Below are 22,173 nucleotides of genomic sequence, written 5' to 3'. Positions count from 1 at the left end.
TCCAACTGAGCAGCCATGGCAAGTCTGCTTGATAAACACTGAGCCTTCCACTGATTACGCACTCAGTAAGACAGTTGGACAGTCAATTAGTTATTGAGGAGGGCACCTAGTCAGTCAGTCAGTCAGTTGGATGGTTGGGTAAACTCATTTAAATCATTCAGTCAGCAGGTCAGTCATTCAGCCAGTTAGGTGCACTCGGTTGCTTGTTCAGTCAGACAGTATATCAGTCAATAAAAGGTTGAATATGACAGGAAGTCATTAATCAAATGTAGTGCATACAGTTGCAGCGAGGGCGTCATTTGATGGCAATCAATGTCATGAGCAGCACGTAGGATTAAATGGCAATGTACATCATATATATATATATATGAATAGTGAATCAATCGTAAGCTATTGAAACTCTCCATCCTGACTCCAGTAGAAAAAAAAATCAAACATCTTCAGGGTACCGGCTGTGAACAGGAGACAGAAGATTAGAGCCTTTCACCCTCACAAACTATAACATAATGATTGCGAGCGTCCAGCGTGACGACCCCCAGACCAGCGAGGATTCAATCCCATGTGGAAAATCAGTAATGTGTCCTCCACTTAAAGCTCACGACAGGCCATTACTAGCTCAGAGAGCATTGATCAAATAATATAGAGATGGCAGTCAATGGGGTGTAGTGTGTATGGATGAGACATTTACCTGGATGTCATTGGAGGACAATATGGATTTTAGAAAAAGCTAGAGACAGATGCACAGAGAGAGAGAGAGAGAGAGAGAGAGAGAGAGAGAGGAGAGAACATGAGAGAATACCTAATTTACTGTATGTGTCATACACCAGGTGGTTAGATCACAAGAAGGAGAGATGAGATGGAGGAGTGTGTGTGTGTGTGTGTGTGTGTACGCATGTGCTTCTGTATAGTGTGAGGAAGTGTTTCTTCTTGTGTGTAACCACATTCTTGCCCACATGAAAATCACATGCTGTTGGATGAATAATATGTGTCAATATGTGTCATGACATATTTGTCACAGTCTGATCTAGGTGTGGGTGTGTCTAGATCTGCTTCCTGCTAGGGTGACCACCTGCATTCATTCACCTGCAATCATGCCAGCAGTATTTAAGCCCCTGTCTCACTCCAGTCTTTGCCAGATTGTTTTGTGTGAACTCCAACCTCTCAAACCTTGTTCAAGCCAAGTTTTTGACTTTATACTGACCTTTGCTTTGTTTTTTAGACAACAGAGATTTTTGCCAAGCCCTTGATTGGATCTCTGCCTTCGCTGACTGCCCTATTGGATTTTGACCCTTTGCTAGTCCTCAGTTTAGTTTTTTGCCTACTCCTTGCCTGTTTAGATTTTTTGAACATTAAAACCCAGTTTCAGTGTCTTTAGTGTCTGCGTCCGAGTCCTTTTCACGATTGCCTGACAATTGTATGTGCGTGTAAGGGTCTGTCCTGTGTGAATAACAGTGCACTGCAGGGCCAGAGTGGTAGCACCATGCACTCATGCATGCACACACGCACCCACTCACGCAGACATTTTATATGCTTCAAAGCTGAAGTATATCTCTCCTTCTCTCGTCTATTCCTCCCATTCCTCCAATAGTTGTGAAGGTATAGTGTCTAGTTCTTTTGTTGCTGAAATGATTGACAGAGAACTGACTTGAACCTCTTCTCCTTCTCCCTCGTTCCTTCCATACTTCAATACTTTCAATTCCCTCGATTCCTCCCCCCTCATCCATTCATCCGCACCCCCCCTCCCTCTCTCTCTGTACTCTATATGAACTCTTCCCTTAGTGACATGCCACTCCGCCTAAGCCGATCTCCTTCATTTGTTTTTGTTCACTTTCACCACTTTCTCCATCTCTTGCTGCTTAATATGCACTCTTTCCACCCCTCTTTCATCCACCGCCACAAAGCCTCATTCTTTCTTTTAGCTTGAAGTCAAATAATTCTCCCTCTTTCTATAAGTGACATTCTTTATGTACTCTAGGAAGCCACATTCATACTGCAGCGATACAGCTGACACTCACAGGAGTGCTAAATACAGGTACGTTCACACAAGGTTCTGTTATGAAAGAGACTGCAGTCACTACCTGAAGGCTACTGAAACAAAAGTGCCACACTGACAACTAGTTGTTGTCAACATCACGAAGGGTGACTGTAATATATCTCAAAACATTATAGTAATTACTTATATTACAATAATAATAACACATTACTTGTGACACGTTACTGCCCAACACTGATTGTCATACAATGAGAATGAGTGGAATCACTACTTCTGGTTGCTCAATCACAGAGCACAGAAGCAACAGATAAATATCATCATCAATACTTGGATTTTATATCATGGCCAACCCACAGTTTTAACAAAGTCCATCATCACTTTAAGATGGGTAGTATTATTTGTCTGAACATTCCAGCCTTTGCAAACTTCCCGTTTGTAACCATTGCCCAGGTTTCCCAAATGACACAAACGATCAGAGAAACGGCTGTAGATGTAAGCACAAGTGGGAACACTTGCTGGGCATTGCTGCCTGACGCACCTCCGACCAGTGTTGATTTTGTCAGCAAATCTTTATTTTGTTTTAATCATAGTCTTTTGAATACAATTCTGTTTAGTTTTAGTCATATTTTAGTAATCTGAAATGTTTTACTTTTAGTCTAGTTTTAGTCGACTAAATATAAGATTTTAGTCGACTAAATATCATACGATTATAGTCCACTAAATCTACAGTTTTTTTCTCTGTTACCTGTCTGTTTTGTGTTTATGTCTGTTTGTTTTTGTTTAAAAAAAAAGGAAGCTAAATGTACAACTATAACCTGTGCTTCACAATAAAAATATTTGAAACACTAAATCTACAGTTGATTTAGTCAATTCATTTATTTTTGGCGGGCCGTGATGGCATCGAAATGATTTTCACTTAGCTGCATACCGAAAACTTGAGCTTGTAAATCAACTATTTTCGGTCTGTGACACCCGCACACACCCATGATGACTTGTATTAGTTTACTGGATCTCTTCTCCACTAGTCCCTCCCAAACATTTTAGTCTAGTTTTTATTTGTTGACGAAATTGTCAGTATATTTAGTCATAGTTTTAGTCATCACGGCTTACTTTTTATTTAGTTTTTGTCAGTGAAAAAAAGGTAGTCAACAGACTTTTTTTTGTCATAGTCGACGAAAATCAGTACCGCCTCCGACAGTGCCATGGTGCTAGCTGCAGGGTCAGACACCCTTCACTGCTGTTTCTCTTCTTTCATGCGGGAACATCTCTGGGTGGTGGAGCAGCGACAGGGACGTCTCCCTGCCGCCCCCCTGCAGCCAGCTGAAGGATCCTTATTCTTCTTGCCTTTCCTGGCTTTGCCCTGGGTTGGCTCCCACTGTGTCAGTGTGCTTGCCACTTGTTACAGGGTGCCTGACAGTGCCCTGCCAGCCTCATCCTTCTCTCTCTGACTTTGTCTGTGACTTGTGGTAGGGTCCCCGTAGAGGACCACATTTCTGATGTGGTCCGTCCATGTGACACCTATTCACAGCACTCTTGTGTAGACTCCATCCAGGGCCTTTTCGTGCTGTGAAGGTCCATGTCTCAGCGCCATATGATACAGCAGTACTGACTCCACTGTAGCTACGAACAGCCGACTCTTTAGGTCTTCTCATATGTCTGATTTCCACACTCTCCTCACCCCACGCTGGTTATTACAGGCAGTGCCCTGCATGGGCATTGCCTGGGCATTCATTATTAGTATTTTCACCATAGACTGTAAAAATGGATGGACAAAGTGACGCCATTGGTTACTACAGACCGTAACTGAAGCCGATTGTTGAGGAATTTCAAATCCGGCATCTTTCTATATCACGTCATACGCGTCATAGCTAATGCAACCAGAAATGAATGCTATTGGTTGGGTAGCTTGTCAATCAAGAGCGGGGGCGGGGAATGAATGCTATTGGTTGTGTAGCTTGTCAATCAAATCATCCCGCCCCTCCTCGAGCATACCCTACTTTTCGCCCTTGGTTTTCACACATCTCTTATTACTATACTGTATGTCGAAAGGAATGTGGAAGTAAATAACCTCTGGTTAGTTCATGCGAGGAGCGTTCTAAAGGAATCCTCATTGATGTTGCGTCCCGTGGCTATCTCTGCAGCTGTAGGCTTTGTTCACATGGTCCAAATAAAGCCTGTCGTCGCTGGACTTGCACAGCATGGTTGTCAAGGAAACGCCATAATTTCACAATGATTGCCTTGACCTTGTTTTCTCAAGACCTCGTTCATAACGTCCACATGTTCCCCACAGTTTTACGTATGACCAAATACTGGGGAAAAGGCCACTCAAGCCTCAATCAGGTTTTAAACATCATCCATCATCATCTAGCTCTCTTGGTTTCGGTGAGAGCTTGTTTCCCTGGAGAGACACTGAGACTCCTCTTCACTCAGCTGCTTGATAGAGTTCAAAGTAGATGTACTGCAATCAGAGGAATGGAACACATCTGCAGCTCACTCCACCACTCCCCCCCCCCCCCCCCCCCCCCCCCCCAAGTTGTGCCATGAGAGGGGACACTACCCTTGGTGCTGTACGCTACATGCTGCCAGTGCACATCACCATAATCATTGCAGATACACAAACACAATGTACATAAAATGCAAGAGTGACAATAATTTAGCAGCTACACATAGACAAACACATTACGTGCATGTACTAGGAGGCTACAAGTACAAACACAGCTACAGCTACAATCACACACCAAATGAATAGCACTAAGAGAAGAGAAAACCACAACACATGCACTGCACGCACGCACGCCATCTTGATTTTGTGACAATTCTCATCCCTCAGTTACAAAGCTCTGGGAAGTAACTGTACTGTATCTGCATGTTGGAATTAATGAATTGTTGATTCACCTCATCTTCAATTTGTGTCAGTCTCAAGTGTGTAAACAGTGGAGTGAGTGAAATAAACAAAAATAAATAGAAAGATTGATGATTGACATGTTAATATTTTGATAAAGTGCCACGTTCTCTTGAATGAAGAAAGCAATGGTCCAATCAGCCCCACTGAACTGCTAATGAACCGTGTCAATTCAACTGCACAAAAGCAGCCCTCTTGACCATGGCAACATTTCAATAATGGCCGTGGCTTTTATGAAGGGGCTACTCAATAAAAAACACTTTTGAAAACCAATGCTACTACTGGAGTTGGACACACACACACACACACACACACACACACACACACACACACACACACACACACACACACACACACACACACACACACACACACACACACACACACACAAATATATTTACATTTTATTTGTGTAAAATTAAAGGACCAAAACAAATCTATCAATGTAGCTTCACATAAAAATGAATAATAATTTAACCCCCCTGGCTGCTCAAATAGGGCCGTCATGCTGTGGTAAACCGCAATGTTGAGGCATATTTATGTATCTCGGATACCAGCTTGATTTTTGATCTTTGGCACTATAAAGCACAACACCATACAGTACATAAATAAAAAACACTGTTCATACACACATGAATCCCCTCGCCCCCCAGCAATTCTTTGTCCACAGCAATCAATGCCTGATTTACAGTATATACTTCACTGCAAGCGGGTATCATGCAACGGAAATATGAGATCTACAAGCTCACAAATTGTCACGCTGCTACAAGCTCACAAATTGTCACGCTGCGACACTCTGTGAGCTTGCAGATCTGTTATTTTACGTGCACTTGTGCGCAGCAAAGTATAATGAGGCTTAATCACTCAATGTACTCCTTCTATAGTAAAACCACCCCAATAATCAAGGCACGAATAGAATGGCACTTTACCAGGCACAACAGCAGTCTACACTCACAAATGCGCACGCAAGCACACACACACACACACACACACACACACACACACACACACACACACACACACACACACACACACACACACACACACACACACACACACACACACACACACACACACACACACACACACACACACACACACACACACACACACACGCTCTCAGGTTAGATAAATGCTGCATTCAGGAGAGAGAGAGAGAGAGAGAAAGAGAGAGAGGTTCAAGGTTAAGTGTGTGGAATAGAGTGGCAAGTGTTTCTCAGATGCGGACAGCCTCAATGATGGAGTTTTAAATGGCACAGCAGCACTAACATTATCATTCTGCACCAACGCTTGGTGGTGGAACCACAGAGTGCTGAAAGTAGGTGTGACACTGGAGTGATGTTTTTTAGAAGCGTGTGTTGCTTAATGCGACTTTGAGGTCATCTGTGTTTAGTTGCAGCGAGGGGGCTGAAAGATGTGTGTGGGTGTGAATCAGGTGTTAATCCCTGTTATTTATTGTTATCTCCGCCAGCCTGGAGGGCCGGGAGTGAATCTGCCTGTTACATCGCCACCACAAGGCTGATTTGAAACATGTAGGGTGGCATTTCTTCCTTGGCCTAGTGGGCAGTTAAAAATCACTAAAATCACTATAACGATAGCAATACATGATTTTTAGCAATAACACTCATCTTTTAATTATTATCATTACAAACTGATAAAATAAGCCTAGTTGTAAAAAAAACTAAGTTGTCCTTGGCTAGCTGAGGCCGATTCAACAAATGTCTTCTAAATCCTAACCGTTTTCAAAATATATGGTTCCAGGGACCCCCAGAAGCAAAGATTTGAGAAAAAAAATGCTTTAAAAAATATATGTATATTCAAAGGTTTGTACACATTTTCACAATGTTTTAAAAAATAGCAGATCTACAAGTTCATAGCGCGGCACGAAGTGACACGCTATGAAATTGTAGATCTGCTGTTTTTGAATAGCCAACCAACGTGCTATATATACTGTAGCTAAAATCTAAAATGACAGATGCTTTCCCAGTTTTAAAGGGTTAACACAGTATTCAATCAATCAATGCAGAGGAAAATTTCCAGGTATGTGCAAATGTACTTCATGGCCGATATCCCCCCCCCTTTCCTTTAACTGGCAATAACAGCCTATGGAGATAATGTCTTTACGTCACACCAAAGACAGACAAAAACCTCATGGGTAAAGCTCCGTGATAAGGCAGGGTCTCGGCGCGCTGACATTTTCTTGTGCCCCCTCACACACACTGAAGGTCCCATATGCATGACAATGACCCAACCTGACGGAGGAGAAATTGGGAGTGATAGGAGAGCAGAGGGTGTGAAGGGATATCTTTAAGTAGCTGTCTTTTGTAGGTGGCAGAGCTCATAATGTGTGAAAAGGATTGTGTGTGTGTGTGTGTGTGTGTGTGTGTGTGTGTGTGTGTGTGTGTGTGTGTGTGTGTGTCATAACACATAAAAGACCTTATGAGTGACAGGTAGAAGGGCTGTGCCACTGTGTGTTAGGTGAACTTCAAGAGAGAGAGAGAGAGAGAGAGAGAGATTAAACAGAAAAAAGTCAACAATGCTATCTTTTGGTGTAGAATTTTAAATTAACTTTTTAAAGGCAACAATCAATAATATGTGAACCATTTGTTGACAGACTCATATTTAACATCTAATACAGAGATGAGAGAAACCTTTGTGACAAAGTTATAATAATAATCATGACGTTAATTATCATAAAAATCATAATAATAATCATAATAACAATCCATTATCTCATCAACCTGTGTGATCAAACCTTTCTATACACTATACATGGAAAAACCAAGTCAGCACGGTCCAACAAGGTAGGTAATTATTACCTTACAAAATGTTTCATCTGTGTGTGGATTATACAATGGTACATATTGCACAGAAAAATTATCCAATGTTCTGTCATCAGTAAAACTCGAGTGGAAGCTGATCTCTGTTGGCACTTAACCACCCACAGGAACGGTGAAACTTTCCTAGTTAAACTCTCCTCCAAGCCCTATGCTCTGCCAAGCGGCTGGCACTGTCAGATCCATTTATAGACAGGCAGACTGGACAGCTGCCCGCGTGTCCAGAGGGGTCCCTGGACAGCCCACTCATTCGTTTTCATTAAGACTGATCAGGAACCACCAGTGGCAGCTCCGCTTGTGTTCCTTCCATTCTTAGTGCTCTCTACATCTCTACATCATGAACACTTCACGTCAATGTGATCAAACTGTTTAGACATACAGTACAGACCGTTACTCCGTTACATTGCTGAAAATGTCCCCAAAACACACCGATTTGTATTCTGCATAGGTGGCTATTTTTAAGCAGTCTTAAATAGCTAATAATCAATGTGTATACCATAATAACTTTTAATTGCACGTGAACCAGCTTTGTGGTTGTTATTTGTAGCCGGGTCTCTAAGGATACCAGCCTGCCTGTCAGTTTGTGTCATGTTGTGATACGACACGTGGTGTAGATCTGCTATTTTCACTATTTTTGATCATTGTTCATTCTGATTTCTTATTCTAATTATTATTATTCTGTTAAAATCGATAATTTTTTCAAATAAATGACTACACTGATGAGATTAGCTGTTGCACCCCTAGTGGTGTGATGGACCAGGGATGAACGTCAAAACGTCTCCTGGATGATAACAGACATATGAAGGCGGGATTGTGTCATATGATCTTGAAATATGAAGTCTTATATTTTTACATCTTCAAATGTACATCTAGAAACATCAGTGCTGTTTAAATGACGATCTCAAAAGCCTTTAAGATTGAGCTCAGGATGGAGCGCTCTTCAGAACACTTAAATGTCAACTTGAAAATCGAACAGCCTTTAAACGAATGCTGCTGGTCCCTTGTGAATAGTGAGATTAATCTCTGTCAGATTAGCTCGACAAAGATAGATCAAATGTTTCAGATTACAAGTTTGCTTTGAAATAAAAAAGGCACAGACTCTTAACGAAATCTTCTGGTAAAAGAAAAGTAATTTTCAGCAAGTCATTGCAGTTCAGTAGCATATCTCCGCTCGGTGGGCGGGGGCCAGACACTGAAATCTATAACCTTCATTCTCCATCTTCCATCAAAGCCAGCCATAGACTCCTGTCATAGACACTGGCAGGATTCAGCCTCGTTCATCAGCGTCAGTCAAATCCCTGTCCTTCTCTGGTGTAGGAGGTGAATGGATGGTTCTGGGGCGAGAACCTATAAGACTTCCCTCTTTCTCCCCAAAGGATAGCATGGGCTCTGAGCCCGTTCTGGTTGGCAAACTGCCACCGAGAACAGCAGCCAAGTTCTCAATGCTATCGCTCCCCTGTCGTCATTCAAAGAGAGACGGGTATGTTCTGTTGAAGCTGTGGATTTCTGCTCTTCTCTTCATGCTCTCTCTCTCTCCAGCCTCCCAATGTTTTCTCCTCCTCGTTTTTTTCCCTCTTGTTCTAGTTCCCTCTCTCCCTCACACCCCCCGCTGATTTAATTTGCTGATTTAATCTGAATGAAATAATGCCTTGTGTTGCAGAAGAAAAAAAACGAAACTACAGGCAAGCATAAATACATTCAAACTCTATACTTTCACAAATAAACTACTGTATAATGCATGCTCTGAACAGATGCATGTACTCACACAGAATACAAGAACCGTCGCCCGATTCAAGCTCGCCCCGGGTCAAATCCGGCGATGTCAAATCGGTCGGACCCTCATATGTCTGGCCACCAAAGTCCACTCGCCCCAGTCAAATCCGGCAAGCTTGGTATGGTCGGACCCGCAAATCCAGCGACCTCGGAACGGTCGGACCCGCAAATCCAGCGACTTCGCCACGGTGACTCACTCGGTGGTGCCTCTCATGGCTCAAGTCCGCTTCAGGCGGCGCGCCTCCGCCGTTGTAACCGCTTTTTGCCTAACTACTTCCTATACTTAATGTTAGGGGCTGTAGCCTATTCTCACCAAGCGGGGTGAGCATTCCACTCCTGCGGGGTGAGTGTTCCGGGCGAGCGTTCCGCACCGGCGGGGCGAGTGGTCCGCCGCTGGGGGCGAGTGTTCCGCACCGGCGGGGCGAGTGGTCCGCCGCTGGGGGCGAGCGGTTCACTCAAAAAATGGGGCCGAGCGTGTTTTGGGGAGAGGGTTCCAGTTTCCCTCACACATACGTGTATACACATTGAGCGCCATCTCGATGGAAATTGGAGACTGTCAGTCTTTGGACCGCTTTTATCACAGTTTTATCAACTGTTCAAGATCTCCAAGTGTTGTTACTACAGATTACTACAGACTGGCAGTCCAACACGATCTCATTAGAAAATAGAACTCTTTCCAATTTGCTATTTATCTTGCCAATAAAGCTCCTTTGAATTGAACTCTCTCTCTACCTCTCTGTCTGTCTTTCTCCCTCTCTGTCTGTCTCTCTCTCTGTCTCTCTCCCTCTCTGTCTCCCTCTCTGTCTGTCTCTCTCCCTGTCTGTCTGTCTGTAAGCAAAGCAAAGCAAAGTTTGTTGTTTACCCAGGGTGTCGGACTAAGCACGAAGCTTGTTTCCAGCCGGACCCTGCATGGAAGCCTTGCTCAAGGGCTATTCAGCGGTGATTCATGATTGATGTGATGAATTGGGGAATCGAACTAGGGACCTTCCGGTATCAAGGCCGCCCCTCTAACCACTAGGCCACCGCTGCCACTGTCTGTCTCTCTCTCTCTCTCTCTCTATTTCTGTCTCTCTCTCGGTCGTCCATGCGTGGCCGATGAGAACGGCTGCGCACACCCATTCATCCACGTAAATATGTTACGTATTTCACGACCTAACTCAATCTATGCACATTTGCGTGGTGTGGTCATTACTTAATTTATTTACGTTTTGCAGTGGAGAACATGCTGGGCAGTCGGTACATCAGTCGGTTGGAAGGTGTGAAAAATAAGTTGCCAGCACATGCCTTAACATTGAATCACCGGAAAAAAAGGCTGCATGATAAGACCCAACTGGCCCAAATATATGGGATGTTTTGTGCTGATTTGAAGCCCAATCTATGGGCTGTTAACGTGACGATCGGCTGTAAAATAAAACCTTTGTAGATAAATTCTGCATCTAAATGCATTTTTGGGGGGGGCTTCGACAGAAAGCTGAATTTCAAAGTACTGAATGCCAAAAACGATCTTTACCACACTAATAACGGTGTAATCTTCTGCCTAAAATGTTCAAAAAACACGATTGATGTAGGTACATTTGAAGTGCTGTGGCTTCCACCTACTAAATTGCTTAGAACGTAATCGATTCAGTGCAACAAATTGACTTCAACATGTGGAAAAAATGCTGAAATAATTTTGCCAGCCTTCTACTACTTTGCTTTTGGCAAACTTCTTGAGCTAGCATGTGTTTGACTTCTGATAAGGGCTTGCAACCTTCCAGGACTCCTGAAAAGAACAGTACTTGTTTTAGAAAGACCTACTGTAAGAGTATGATTCTGCACTGGGGCATAAAGAGGAGTGATAAGCCTGATTTATATGCATCACGTCGTGGGATTGTAGATTGTCTATTTTCATCACGCGACAGCATCGTACTTTTTAATTAAGCAATAGAGGGAACCAAACAATGTGATTGAGTCAAAAGTAGAATACAGCGGCATTGTGCTCAGTTGCCGTTTAAAGACAACACACAAACCCCCCCCCCCCCCACACACACACACCAATAATGACTCCTATCAACTAAACTTTAAACTCTTGTACCTTTCCTCAGTTCACATTGCAGGGGCACGCGCGCTCACACACACACACACACACACAATACCTTCTTGGCTTGCTGGATGCAGGACATGTACTGCTTGGCCAGGCCGGAGCACAGTAGGGACTGCTGTGGGTTGTCTCGGTAGCACTGGAGCACACGGCCCTGCAGCTCAGTGCACACAGTCTGAGTGCACCGGGGCCTGAATGGAGGCACAAAGGTAGGGGAGATCATCAGTCTGACATTCACACTGTCAAAGGAAAGGATTTCACTGCTCACACTGAAAAATCTTCACTGTTAAATAAACCCTCTGTACCAGTGGTTCTCAAACTTGTTTTGGCTCATGGTACCCTTGCAAATTAACTTTTTCATCCACGGCACCCTTGAATAACATTGTCACTTTATAGCACCTTACATTTATCATATTACGGTACATAAATGTGTAAATCTTTCCCCCTAAGATACAGTAAGTTTCCATTAGGACAGATTGAAAATGACTTTGCACTTGACATTTAATCACTTGAAACCAGCATCCCTATTCTGGGGGGAACATTCACCAACAATAGCTGATCTACAAGCTCACAACGCGCCACAATGTGACGTGTTGAGAGCATGTAGATCAGCAATTTTTCTGGTGTAGATTCAAAAAGAATGCAACAAGTACAGTGCAACTCTGGTCCGTTTGATTAAGTTAGAGGGTCTAGCCGATCTACAAGCTCGCGACTCGTTGTGAGCTTGTAGATCGACTATTTTCTGCTAATGTTCCCCCCACAACAGGGATGCTAGGGTTCAAGTGGAGAGTGTGAAAATGGACCGACCAGTATTTTGTTGTTAAGTACCCTGCTCACATGAACTTATTCTTTGTGGTCTTCCCAGGTTATTTTAGTGTCACTTTTCTCTACAGATCCTCTTATTTATATTAACCAGTGCATTCAGAACACGTGCCCCTGCGGAGCGGGCCAGTTCTGGAGAACCGCTCATCCGCTCGACTTCACAATCGACACTGCGCTTCCTTGGGTCCTCAGCAACACACCTGCCAAGTGGGAAGTCGACCGGATGAATGATTATCGGGATATGAGAGGGAGAGACAGACAGACATTCCGGGAATTTATAGATAGATTATTTTGTTTCACTTTGTCAGAAATGAACAGAGCATCCAGCAAATACAATTATATTTCAATCCTTTTTTGGGCTGCAGTTTAGATAGCGAGTTGTCTAATCCCATCATCGATGTTTAAGAGGGAAAACTCAAGATTCCTGGGGTTATGTTCATGAAAACAGATTTACAAGGAGAATCTGATTTGAACTGGCAGTACGAAATCAAGCTACTGAGGGATTTTAAGGTACATAAACACTTAATATTTGGGCTTAGCTAAAAGGTAACAACAACAAAGGGAATAGCTGGCTTGTGTCACAGAATATGGAGAAGAATAGGAAAATACACTGTGGGTTATTTTGTGGTTTGTTTTGTTTATAGAGTATTTGGAAAGGTAACGATATTTTCAAAGGCTTTAAGTTGCACCCCATGGAGAGAGATGAATTATGCATCTACAAAGCAGCTTAGGAGTCAATGTCAAACTAACTATTTTCTTTTTTATCTTTTGCACACCATACAATACATGAGCACACAAACACACACACACGCAAGCACACATGCATGCACGCAGACAGACACACACACACACACACACAGACACGCAGGTAGGGAATGTTAATCCTACAAGAGCGTAATCCTTGAGTGCTCTGTTGCTTGGGGTAATTTACCTTTGTTGTGACAGAAGTCACAATTGGGAGGATAGGAAGGAACACACACGCGCGCACGTGGAAAAACTCAAACACATACACACTAAAACTCACACAGATTTTTTGTGGGGTCTTTTTAATGCATACAAAAATGCAACACACACACATCCTTTGCAATCCATCCACAATAACCTCTGATAGGAACGCAAATGCACAAAGATACTCATTAAGTAGTAGCTACTGGTATGATTGAATAAATTAATAATGAATGAATAAAATTATGAAAATCCTTGTCATTTTTCAGGCTGCACACAATGTTGTACTTCTCTTTACCGCGCACAGACACAACCTCTGTTGAGAAAATGTTTGGAATACAACAATACACATATTGTGCAGCTAAAATGTGAGGAAAGAGAGGGATAGAGAGAGAGAGAGATATAGATCAATTTGACAAGGAGAGACATTGCTTCATTTGATGGGATGGGGCATTCCTGTCTATTCCAGCAAAGTGACTGCTTGACATTTTCACACACACACACACACACACACACACACACACACACACACACACACACACACACACACACACACACACACACACACACACACACACACACACACACACACACACACACACACACACACACACACACGGCTGCCCTCCTGCAACCCCTCACAGCAATTATAGAAGCATGCATCCTTCACATATGAATGAGCTCAGTAGTCCCTGACTGCAATGACAAATATACACTGTGTGTGGGTGTGAAATGGAGGCAGAAAGAGAGAGAGAGAGAGATATGAGAGAGAGAGAGAGAGAGAGAGAGAGAGAGAGAGAGAGAGAGGGGGGGGGTGAAGAAGTGTATGTGTGCTTGCGTGTAATGTTTCTTTAAATATGCTCCATGTAAAATGAAAGGGTCCTTATCAATTCATGTCCACAGGAGAAGTGTATGTGCTGTTTAACTGGGATATAGACAATCTACAGTACATACATAGTGTGAATCTGTGGGTATGTGAACAATAGGATCACACAAATCACTGGTGGACAGAATATTCATGGCAACGGAATCAACTGCAATCAGAGAGAGGGGGAGAGAGAGACAGACAGACAGACAGACAGACAGACAGACAGACAGACAGACAGACAGACAGAGAGAAAGAGAAAGAGAGAGAGTACAAATAAGTTAACCCAAATGTCAAACAGAAACTCATGGTAAACATTAATCACAATACGCCAGTACCCCTTTGCTGATGCGACATGCATTCAGTGCTGAGGACACAGATTTGATGACCTGGTCATCGGTCAGTAGGAGACTCAGTATGAGACTCAATTGAGTCTCCGCCGGTCATCAAATTAATGGCTTAGGAATGCGACAAAAACAGAAAAACCCAGGTTTTTGGGTGAACTACTACTATTTTATTGTCACATCACGTGGTTTACAGGGTGAACACAGGGTGAATGTTGGTGCTCTCTCTCCATAATGATGTCTGGTTCATCCCCACTCACCCTGACTCTGGACTATAGAAGGTCAGTTGACAAGGTGCTACTGTATGAAGCAGTGTTGCGATGTCCACTTATTATAAGGAACTTTGGGCTTGTTTTTCTGTAAAGTTGCTTGTAAATATTGGTAGTTGTGGGCTGCGTTTTTTGGGGCTTGTTTCTAAAGTGCAGTTGATTATTTTTTGGGCTTGTTTCCAGATGTTGTGGTTCTCAAACTTTTTCAAATCAAGAACCCCCAAATTAATATGTATTTGTCCACGGACACCCATCTAAAAAGGTTTTGTGCCAGAGACCTCCGTGCCAGCTTTGTGTTGTTAAAATCTTTCAAAAAAATATATATATCAAGATTCTTTTGAAAATAGCAGATCTACAAGCCACAACGCATTGCGATGCGTTTCATGCGCATATAATGTTTAAAGTGCTCATATGGCCTATAGTCGCTTCTTTTGGGCTTGTTTTCCTAGACCTGGTTGCTTATTTCTCTCTCTAAATCTGGCAATACTGGTATGAAGGCCTGTGATTCAGCACTTCCTACTGATGGAGTGGACAAAAGGGGACCTTCTGTAAGAGTAATGTGAATTATGCAGGCTGTAAAAAGGCTGTTCTGCTGTGGTGGTGATGATGATTATAATGATGATGGCGATAGCATCCAAATCTAATTTCCTGAATAAGGTCCCAATGAAAAATGTACCCTTCAGAAAGGATTGGAAGGAGATAATGTATCCACATAGTACAGAGGTGTTGTGTTGAAATGTCAAAATGCTACTGTATAGTGGCAGCTGCCACCAGTTTCATTCACTTGATTGCAATTATATCAGCGCTTGATGCAAGACTTTACGCCTCAAGAGTTGGAGGCCATTCTTAATCACTCCCTCCGAGTAAAAGATAACTGCAACAATAGCCCCAAGGTACTAATCCCAGATCCTGTTAGAAAAAAAACATCCTTTTCTCTATTTAACCCATTAAGACATGAAGCCGATTCAAAATGATATGTATTTGGCCGCCGACCCCCATCTCAAAATATTTTGTTCCAGGGACCCCCAGAAGCAAAGATTTGAGTTAAAAATGTTCACTTTAAAAATATACATATATATTCAAAGATTTGCACAAATGTTCACGCGCTATGAGCTTGTATATCTGCTATTTTTGAATAGCCGACCAATGTGCTATTTATATAGCTAAAATCTAAAATGTTATGCTTTCCAGGTCATAATGGGTTAACAAGAGAAACATTAATAATGGAATCTGAAGCAGAAAATTGCCTCTGCTAATCTATGTTCACTGTCTTGTTTGACAGAAATTAAAGGTGAGCTCTGATTAGAAAAAAAACATTAGCTACCCTAGCTTTTGATAGCTAACTTTTGGAGGTAGAAGGCCCCAAACAATGCTTCAGTTGTCCCCATCGGTGACGGATTGCATAAATAAGAACAGTGTCGAAGGAAGGAGATTGCGGCTGCAACGATTAAAGCTTCTATCATGATTGATATTATTTTTCTGCTTGGCAGAGAGTGTTTGGCTTTTATATCACTGTAAAGTCTGATATTGGAGAAACAAAACAATAAGCAGGAAAAGTGGGCATACCATTTTATTGTTCTCTGTGAATGAACCAATGCATGTGTAGTCAAAGGGGTTTGTATGGTTTACTGCAAAAGGTTATGGCGCCCTTTTTTTTATAAGATTCATAAACTGCAACAGCGCCTGCGTCCACACCAGGCACAAGACAGCTGAATGGAATTGCTGTTTCCTTGGAATCAGCCGATTTCTGCTATAAATGACATTTATTTTGCATGCTAAGTATATGAATGAACAGTATAGTATCTGCCGTCTTGGGGCACCTGGTGTGGAGGCAGATACCGCTGCAGTTTATTCGTAGGAAACTTGTGGAAAAGGGTGCCATGATTTCTCGGACGTTATCACAACCCCGCTGTGAGAACAGGTTGGTAGAGGTTATTTAATGTTGGATGATAAGGATGTGGTGGTGGTAGCCGCATGCGCCTGGATCGTAATATTACTCTGAGTGGAGGGGAAGGGAGGAGAGGATCAAAGATGTCGTGGACAGGGTGAGATCAAAGGAAGTGACAAAGCATGTCTCTTGCATAGTACAAGACCTCATAAAGCTTCGATGATGCACCTATAACGGATAATATTCCCTCCCCCCTATTAAAGCTTGGTGAAATCTTACAGCACATGCAGAACCATAAAAACACAACTACATACTTTCCCCTGAAGGCCTTATGTCTTGCAGACTGACGTTATTTAGCAAAGGTTATGACTTCTGTGGCATTATAGCTATAATTATGATCATTAATGCCATTCATTTATTTTATGACACACTCAAAATAATGAGTTTGTCGGAAACAATGACAAGACGACAACATCCCAAAAGTCCACAACAGAGTTCAATCTCAACTCCCCGGAAACGAATTATGAAGTCTCTGTCGGTCTCAAATGGGAGTCAGAATAAAAAAAACAAGTACATGCCGCGGACTGAAGGCAGACAGAGCTTCGCACGTATCTCCTATACGCTGTCATACGCTGACAGGTTGAGTGCCGGAGGAGAGATAGGAGTGCAGGAGAACAATTCACACTCTGTTAGCCTAGCTGATTGATCCCCACTGAACTCCCTCAGTGGGAATCTAGGGAGAGGAGATGGGAGGGGATAAGGAGAGTGTTTCATTAAAACAGGTGACACGTGGGAACAAGATAAGCCGCGTGTGTGCATGCGTGTTTGCGTGTCGTGCTGATAACTTTTCAATCAGGAGAAGTTGCGGCGAGACGACTCACTCGAGCTGTGGGCGACGCGGGGTGAGACGCGCTCTTCATGGAGCGGGTGGGTCGGTATCGCACTCCATCGCAAGCCTCTTTATCGTCAACAATTCCAATTCCAGTATATAGTGTATGTATATATTTAGCCGTTGAAAACAAAGCTTTAAAATGTGGGAGCGAGTTATATCTCATGGCCACTAAATACTTTTTTGAGCGCTCAAATAGTAAAACGTGGCCTCAATAGTGTTTTTTTCCTCTCATTTTCTTTTTTTTTTTTCCTATGGCCACTCCGGGGCTCAGTAGGTTCCTTTTTCCATTTCCTGAAAAGTAATTGTTCAACTTTTGGACATACAAAGTTTCCACCCAACAGCGACGAAATGCTTGTGTGTGTGTGTCGAGGTAAGAGACCACAGTCCACAGTCTTAGCTCAGTTTCAGTTAGAGATGCAGCTTAATGACTCTCTATGTGACTGCAGTCCAGACAGGTACTGTCTCTGATAATGACTAGCCTTCCACTACTTTTGGAAGAAAACGTGAGAATCTAGTGTACAGTAAGCTAGCAGCCCGCCTCACTAATTGGGCATGTTACAAACATAGACATGGGAATCTGGACCCACACAGAAACACATATAACAAACCCACAGAAAGGAGTGTTTGAACAACAAACTGTCAGCAGCAGTAGCTTCACAGCAACCATCCATCATCACGCAGTGCAAACTGGGAAGACATCTTAGACTTCAAACCATGTTAACGCCAAGCACAGACAATCAGATACACAGGAGGTTCACTTTCAGACGTTTTTGTGTGTGTAAAGGTTATTTGCATTCACCAAATGGCACCAGATCATATTTTAGTTACCCATTTCTCCACTTGAAAATAATGAATTTGACTGTGACTTCAACATAACAAAACAAGATAGGGGAAAACATACAGCCAAGTGCACAAATACAAATACTTACAGTAAGCATATTTTATACTTGTATACTTTTATACTTTATGCTTGTACCTTTGCCAACACAACAAAAGTGTCAATATTTCCACCTAAGATATGACTGATTAAGTAATTTTATCATTTTTTTTTCAAATGCAGTGTCTGTCTGTCTCTTCAAGACTGACATTTCGATGTCAGAACATCAGGCAGGAGTCAGGCAACAACAAAACTACTTCACATGATCAATGTTGGTGAATAATAAATTACATGCACAGATTATCAACTTACCCATTACTAACCCTTTTATGAATGTAATAAAATTACAATTTTACTGTCACTTACACATTATTTCGTTTTTTTGTCGTCCTCAGTTTCATGCCATAGCCAAAACTGCAAGTGCCATCGAAATCAGACTTTATTTTCATAAACTTTCATAATCACTATTCACTACTGTGCAACACTACTGTTGGTCCCTTTACTTTCATAGGATGGCTGATCAGCAGGTTGACACGCTTTGGCTGCGTGCTCCAGCTACTTTATTCATTTAATCTCAATTTGGACACATCACCCTGTCATTCAAATTACCCGATTTGTGTTCCCAGCCACCATTCTTTACCCCCGTTGCTCTATGCAACACATATATGCAACAAATACTCTCCTGTCGGAGAGTATTTGTTTTCCATCAGTCAGACCTCTCTCATAGTCAGACATATAAGATAGCAACCAATACGTAACCATTACAAGCTAGGTCTTTTTGAATTAAAAGAAGGTAACAGAAAATGGAAGGGTTGTGAGGTCAGACAGAGAAAGCGAGAACAGAGGACTAGGTGCAAGAGTGAGTCAGGAGCCTGGAAGAGTGGAAGCCAGATCAATGAAAAGGAAGAACAGAGGGAACCAGACATATAGAAATATCTAATAAACAAGAAAGCTGAGAGCACAAAAGAAAAAAAATGAGTCAGTATGTGCTGGAGAAAAATAAGTGAAAGGGATAGTTAGAGTTGTGTAGAGCTGTGCTGTGCTCCCTGGCTGCAGTCGTCAGTAAATAGAATAATTACTGGGTGGTCAGTGTAGTGTGAAATGACAGCGTGACCACGGCACAATGAAAACGTTGCCCACATACTGACAGAACATGATGAGCACATGGCTGCCTGAATACAAAGTGTGTCCATGTGTGTGAAAGAGATAGAGAGGAGAGTTGCAAGTTTGTGTGTGTATGTACAGTATAAGTGTGTTTGAGAGTGTGTCATACTCATACATATATATATATATATATATATATATATATATATATATATATATATATATATATATATATATATATATATATATATATATATATATATATATATATATATATATATATATATATATATATATATATATATATATACATATATATATATATATACACACACACACACACACACACACACACACACACACACACACACACACACACACACACACACACACACACACACACACTATATACACACTGTATACACACACACACACAGTATATCTCACACGAACATGCATGCATACACTACCTATGCAACAAAGTGGGGCTGAATAAAGTGGTGTTCCTTTGACTAATGCTGAGATGACCTTCCTAGCGTTTTAATGCAGGCATGCAAAATAATGCCGGAACCAAGGTAAGCGGGACATAAATTTGGGCCTATTCAGCTCAATGGACCACCAGAGGCATGGAGACTGTGGTCATTACCTATGCATCATCTAATCTGAAACCAGTAAACACCCTGAATAAAGACCCCCTGTGGCCAATTCACATAATACTGGCGTGGTGTGCATTTGTATTGGCCGTAGGCTTGGGAGGACCGCATATAAAAAAATAAGTAAACACATTTTTAATGCACAAGTGCAACACAAGAAAATGATACACGTTTGACACTATTTTTTAACAAATACCTTGATATATCGTAACGATAATATCATAGTGAATTTATTTTTTCTTTTCTTTTTTGCATTTTTCAAAAATAAAGAACTAAAAGTATTTTTTTCTTGTCATATAAAATAGTGATTAAAACAAGGAAAAGATAGCACTTATCACAAAATTCCAGATGATAATTATCTGTTCTCATATCACGATATCAATATAATATCGATATATATTGACCAGCCCTAATGCAGATGACTTTTATTGACATGATATTGTAGAGGGCCCTTTGAGTATTCAGTCACACCCCTGCACTGCTTCTATCACATCAATAAACCTCAACAGATATGTAATCCTGCCTTCTTTATGTAATGGTACTGTACTGTACCTTAGAATAATAAAACACAGGTATCATCTCTCCATGGATAAAACAAAAACAAGTCAACGACTAACACCATCAACTGCGGCTAGAATTTGACAAACAATACAAGTAGTGGGTACAAATGAGGTTCTATACTGCCTACCCCTGGTCAGCCGGGGCGCCTGATGGAGGGGAAAGGAACTGGTTGGAATAACGTGTTCCTTCCACGCGCTACGTCCAACCGGGGAAACTTCCCCCTGTCAGGTGATAAGAAGCGGCTTGCTAGCTCCTGCATGCATTGAAGGAAGCATGAGCTCAGTTCTGGGCTCTCCCTAGGCTGGCAGAGGGAGAGTAGCGCCCAGGATTACATGGACAATTGGCACTGGGTGAAAAAAGGGGTTACAAAATCGTGGATAAAAAAAAGGAAAAAAATAGGTTCTGTGAGATGTCAATTAATTAAACACTCACTTATTGAGCCGATATTGAGTTGTTATTTTGGGCATGTCATTAGTCGTGCCAAAAGCAGGGACATAATAGGTGAATAAGATTTAAAGAATGCTCGAAAACAGCTGATCTACAAGCTCACTGAGCTTTTTAACCCGTGCTATTTTTATAGCTATAATTAAAATGCAAAGTGGGGTCAGTTCGGGGGAGTTGAGACTGAACTCTCTGTTCTGGAGTTTTGGGATGTTATCGTATTGTCATTGTTCCGACAAACTCATTATTTTGAGTGTGTCATAAAATAAATGAATGGCATTAATGATCCTAATTATAGCTATAAGGCCACAGAAGGGTGGTTGGTCCCTGTTGTTCTGTCCAGAACAGGTTTCACACTTAATTAATTGATATAAAAACACTCAGAGTCTAATCAGCGTCTTGTTGATGTCACCGTTCAGATTATGATGCAGAAGCCATGAATCTCCGATGACATATATAATAAACAAAACAGTATAAGGATGTTTCTGACAACATTTTTCTTATCTACTTACCAAGCAACCACATCAACTCTCCTCCTGGCCTCATCAGTCCTCAAACAGTTCTCTCTCCTCTCACCAAATATGTAAAAACCTACATAAATACCGTATACTGTAGGCTCTCTTGGGTGCGTCAAGCAGTATTATCAAGAAGTCCCTTAAGAAGCATCATGTAATCCCCATAGGAGATTCATGTGTCACAGCAGGAACAGCAGTAATAATAAAAGACAGGACAGGAGTTTGGCTACAGCTAAGAGCAAATGTCAAGTCAATTTAAGATTGCAGATTCACATACCCGAAACCATATAACACACAATACCAAACACCTGCATTACTGCATTACACTAACTGTAACATGGTTGTAACAAGTCCTATGTATACCATAATCACAAGGAAATGCAATGCTTCAACCATACACCAGATGTGTATT

The 22,173-nt window shown here is 41.9% G+C and overlaps 1 protein-coding gene across 1 annotated transcript in view; it reads right to left on the bottom strand.

The window, feature by feature from the left end:
- chchd6b (coiled-coil-helix-coiled-coil-helix domain containing 6b) overlaps nucleotides 1-22,173 on the bottom strand; it is a 78,165-nt gene that overhangs the window by 5,829 nt on the left and 50,163 nt on the right. The window contains exon 7 of the mRNA XM_084062445.1: nucleotides 11,641-11,776. Within this exon, the coding sequence (XP_083918571.1) occupies nucleotides 11,641-11,776 (136 nt within the window). The remainder of the gene's footprint in view (nucleotides 1-11,640; nucleotides 11,777-22,173) is intronic.

This window comes from Gymnoscopelus microlampas (assembly GCF_963454915.1).
Source record: "Gymnoscopelus microlampas genome assembly, chromosome: 7".
In the NCBI taxonomy this organism is placed as follows: Eukaryota; Metazoa; Chordata; class Actinopteri; order Myctophiformes; family Myctophidae; genus Gymnoscopelus; species Gymnoscopelus microlampas.
This window is presented reverse-complemented; position numbering and strand designations above follow the sequence as displayed.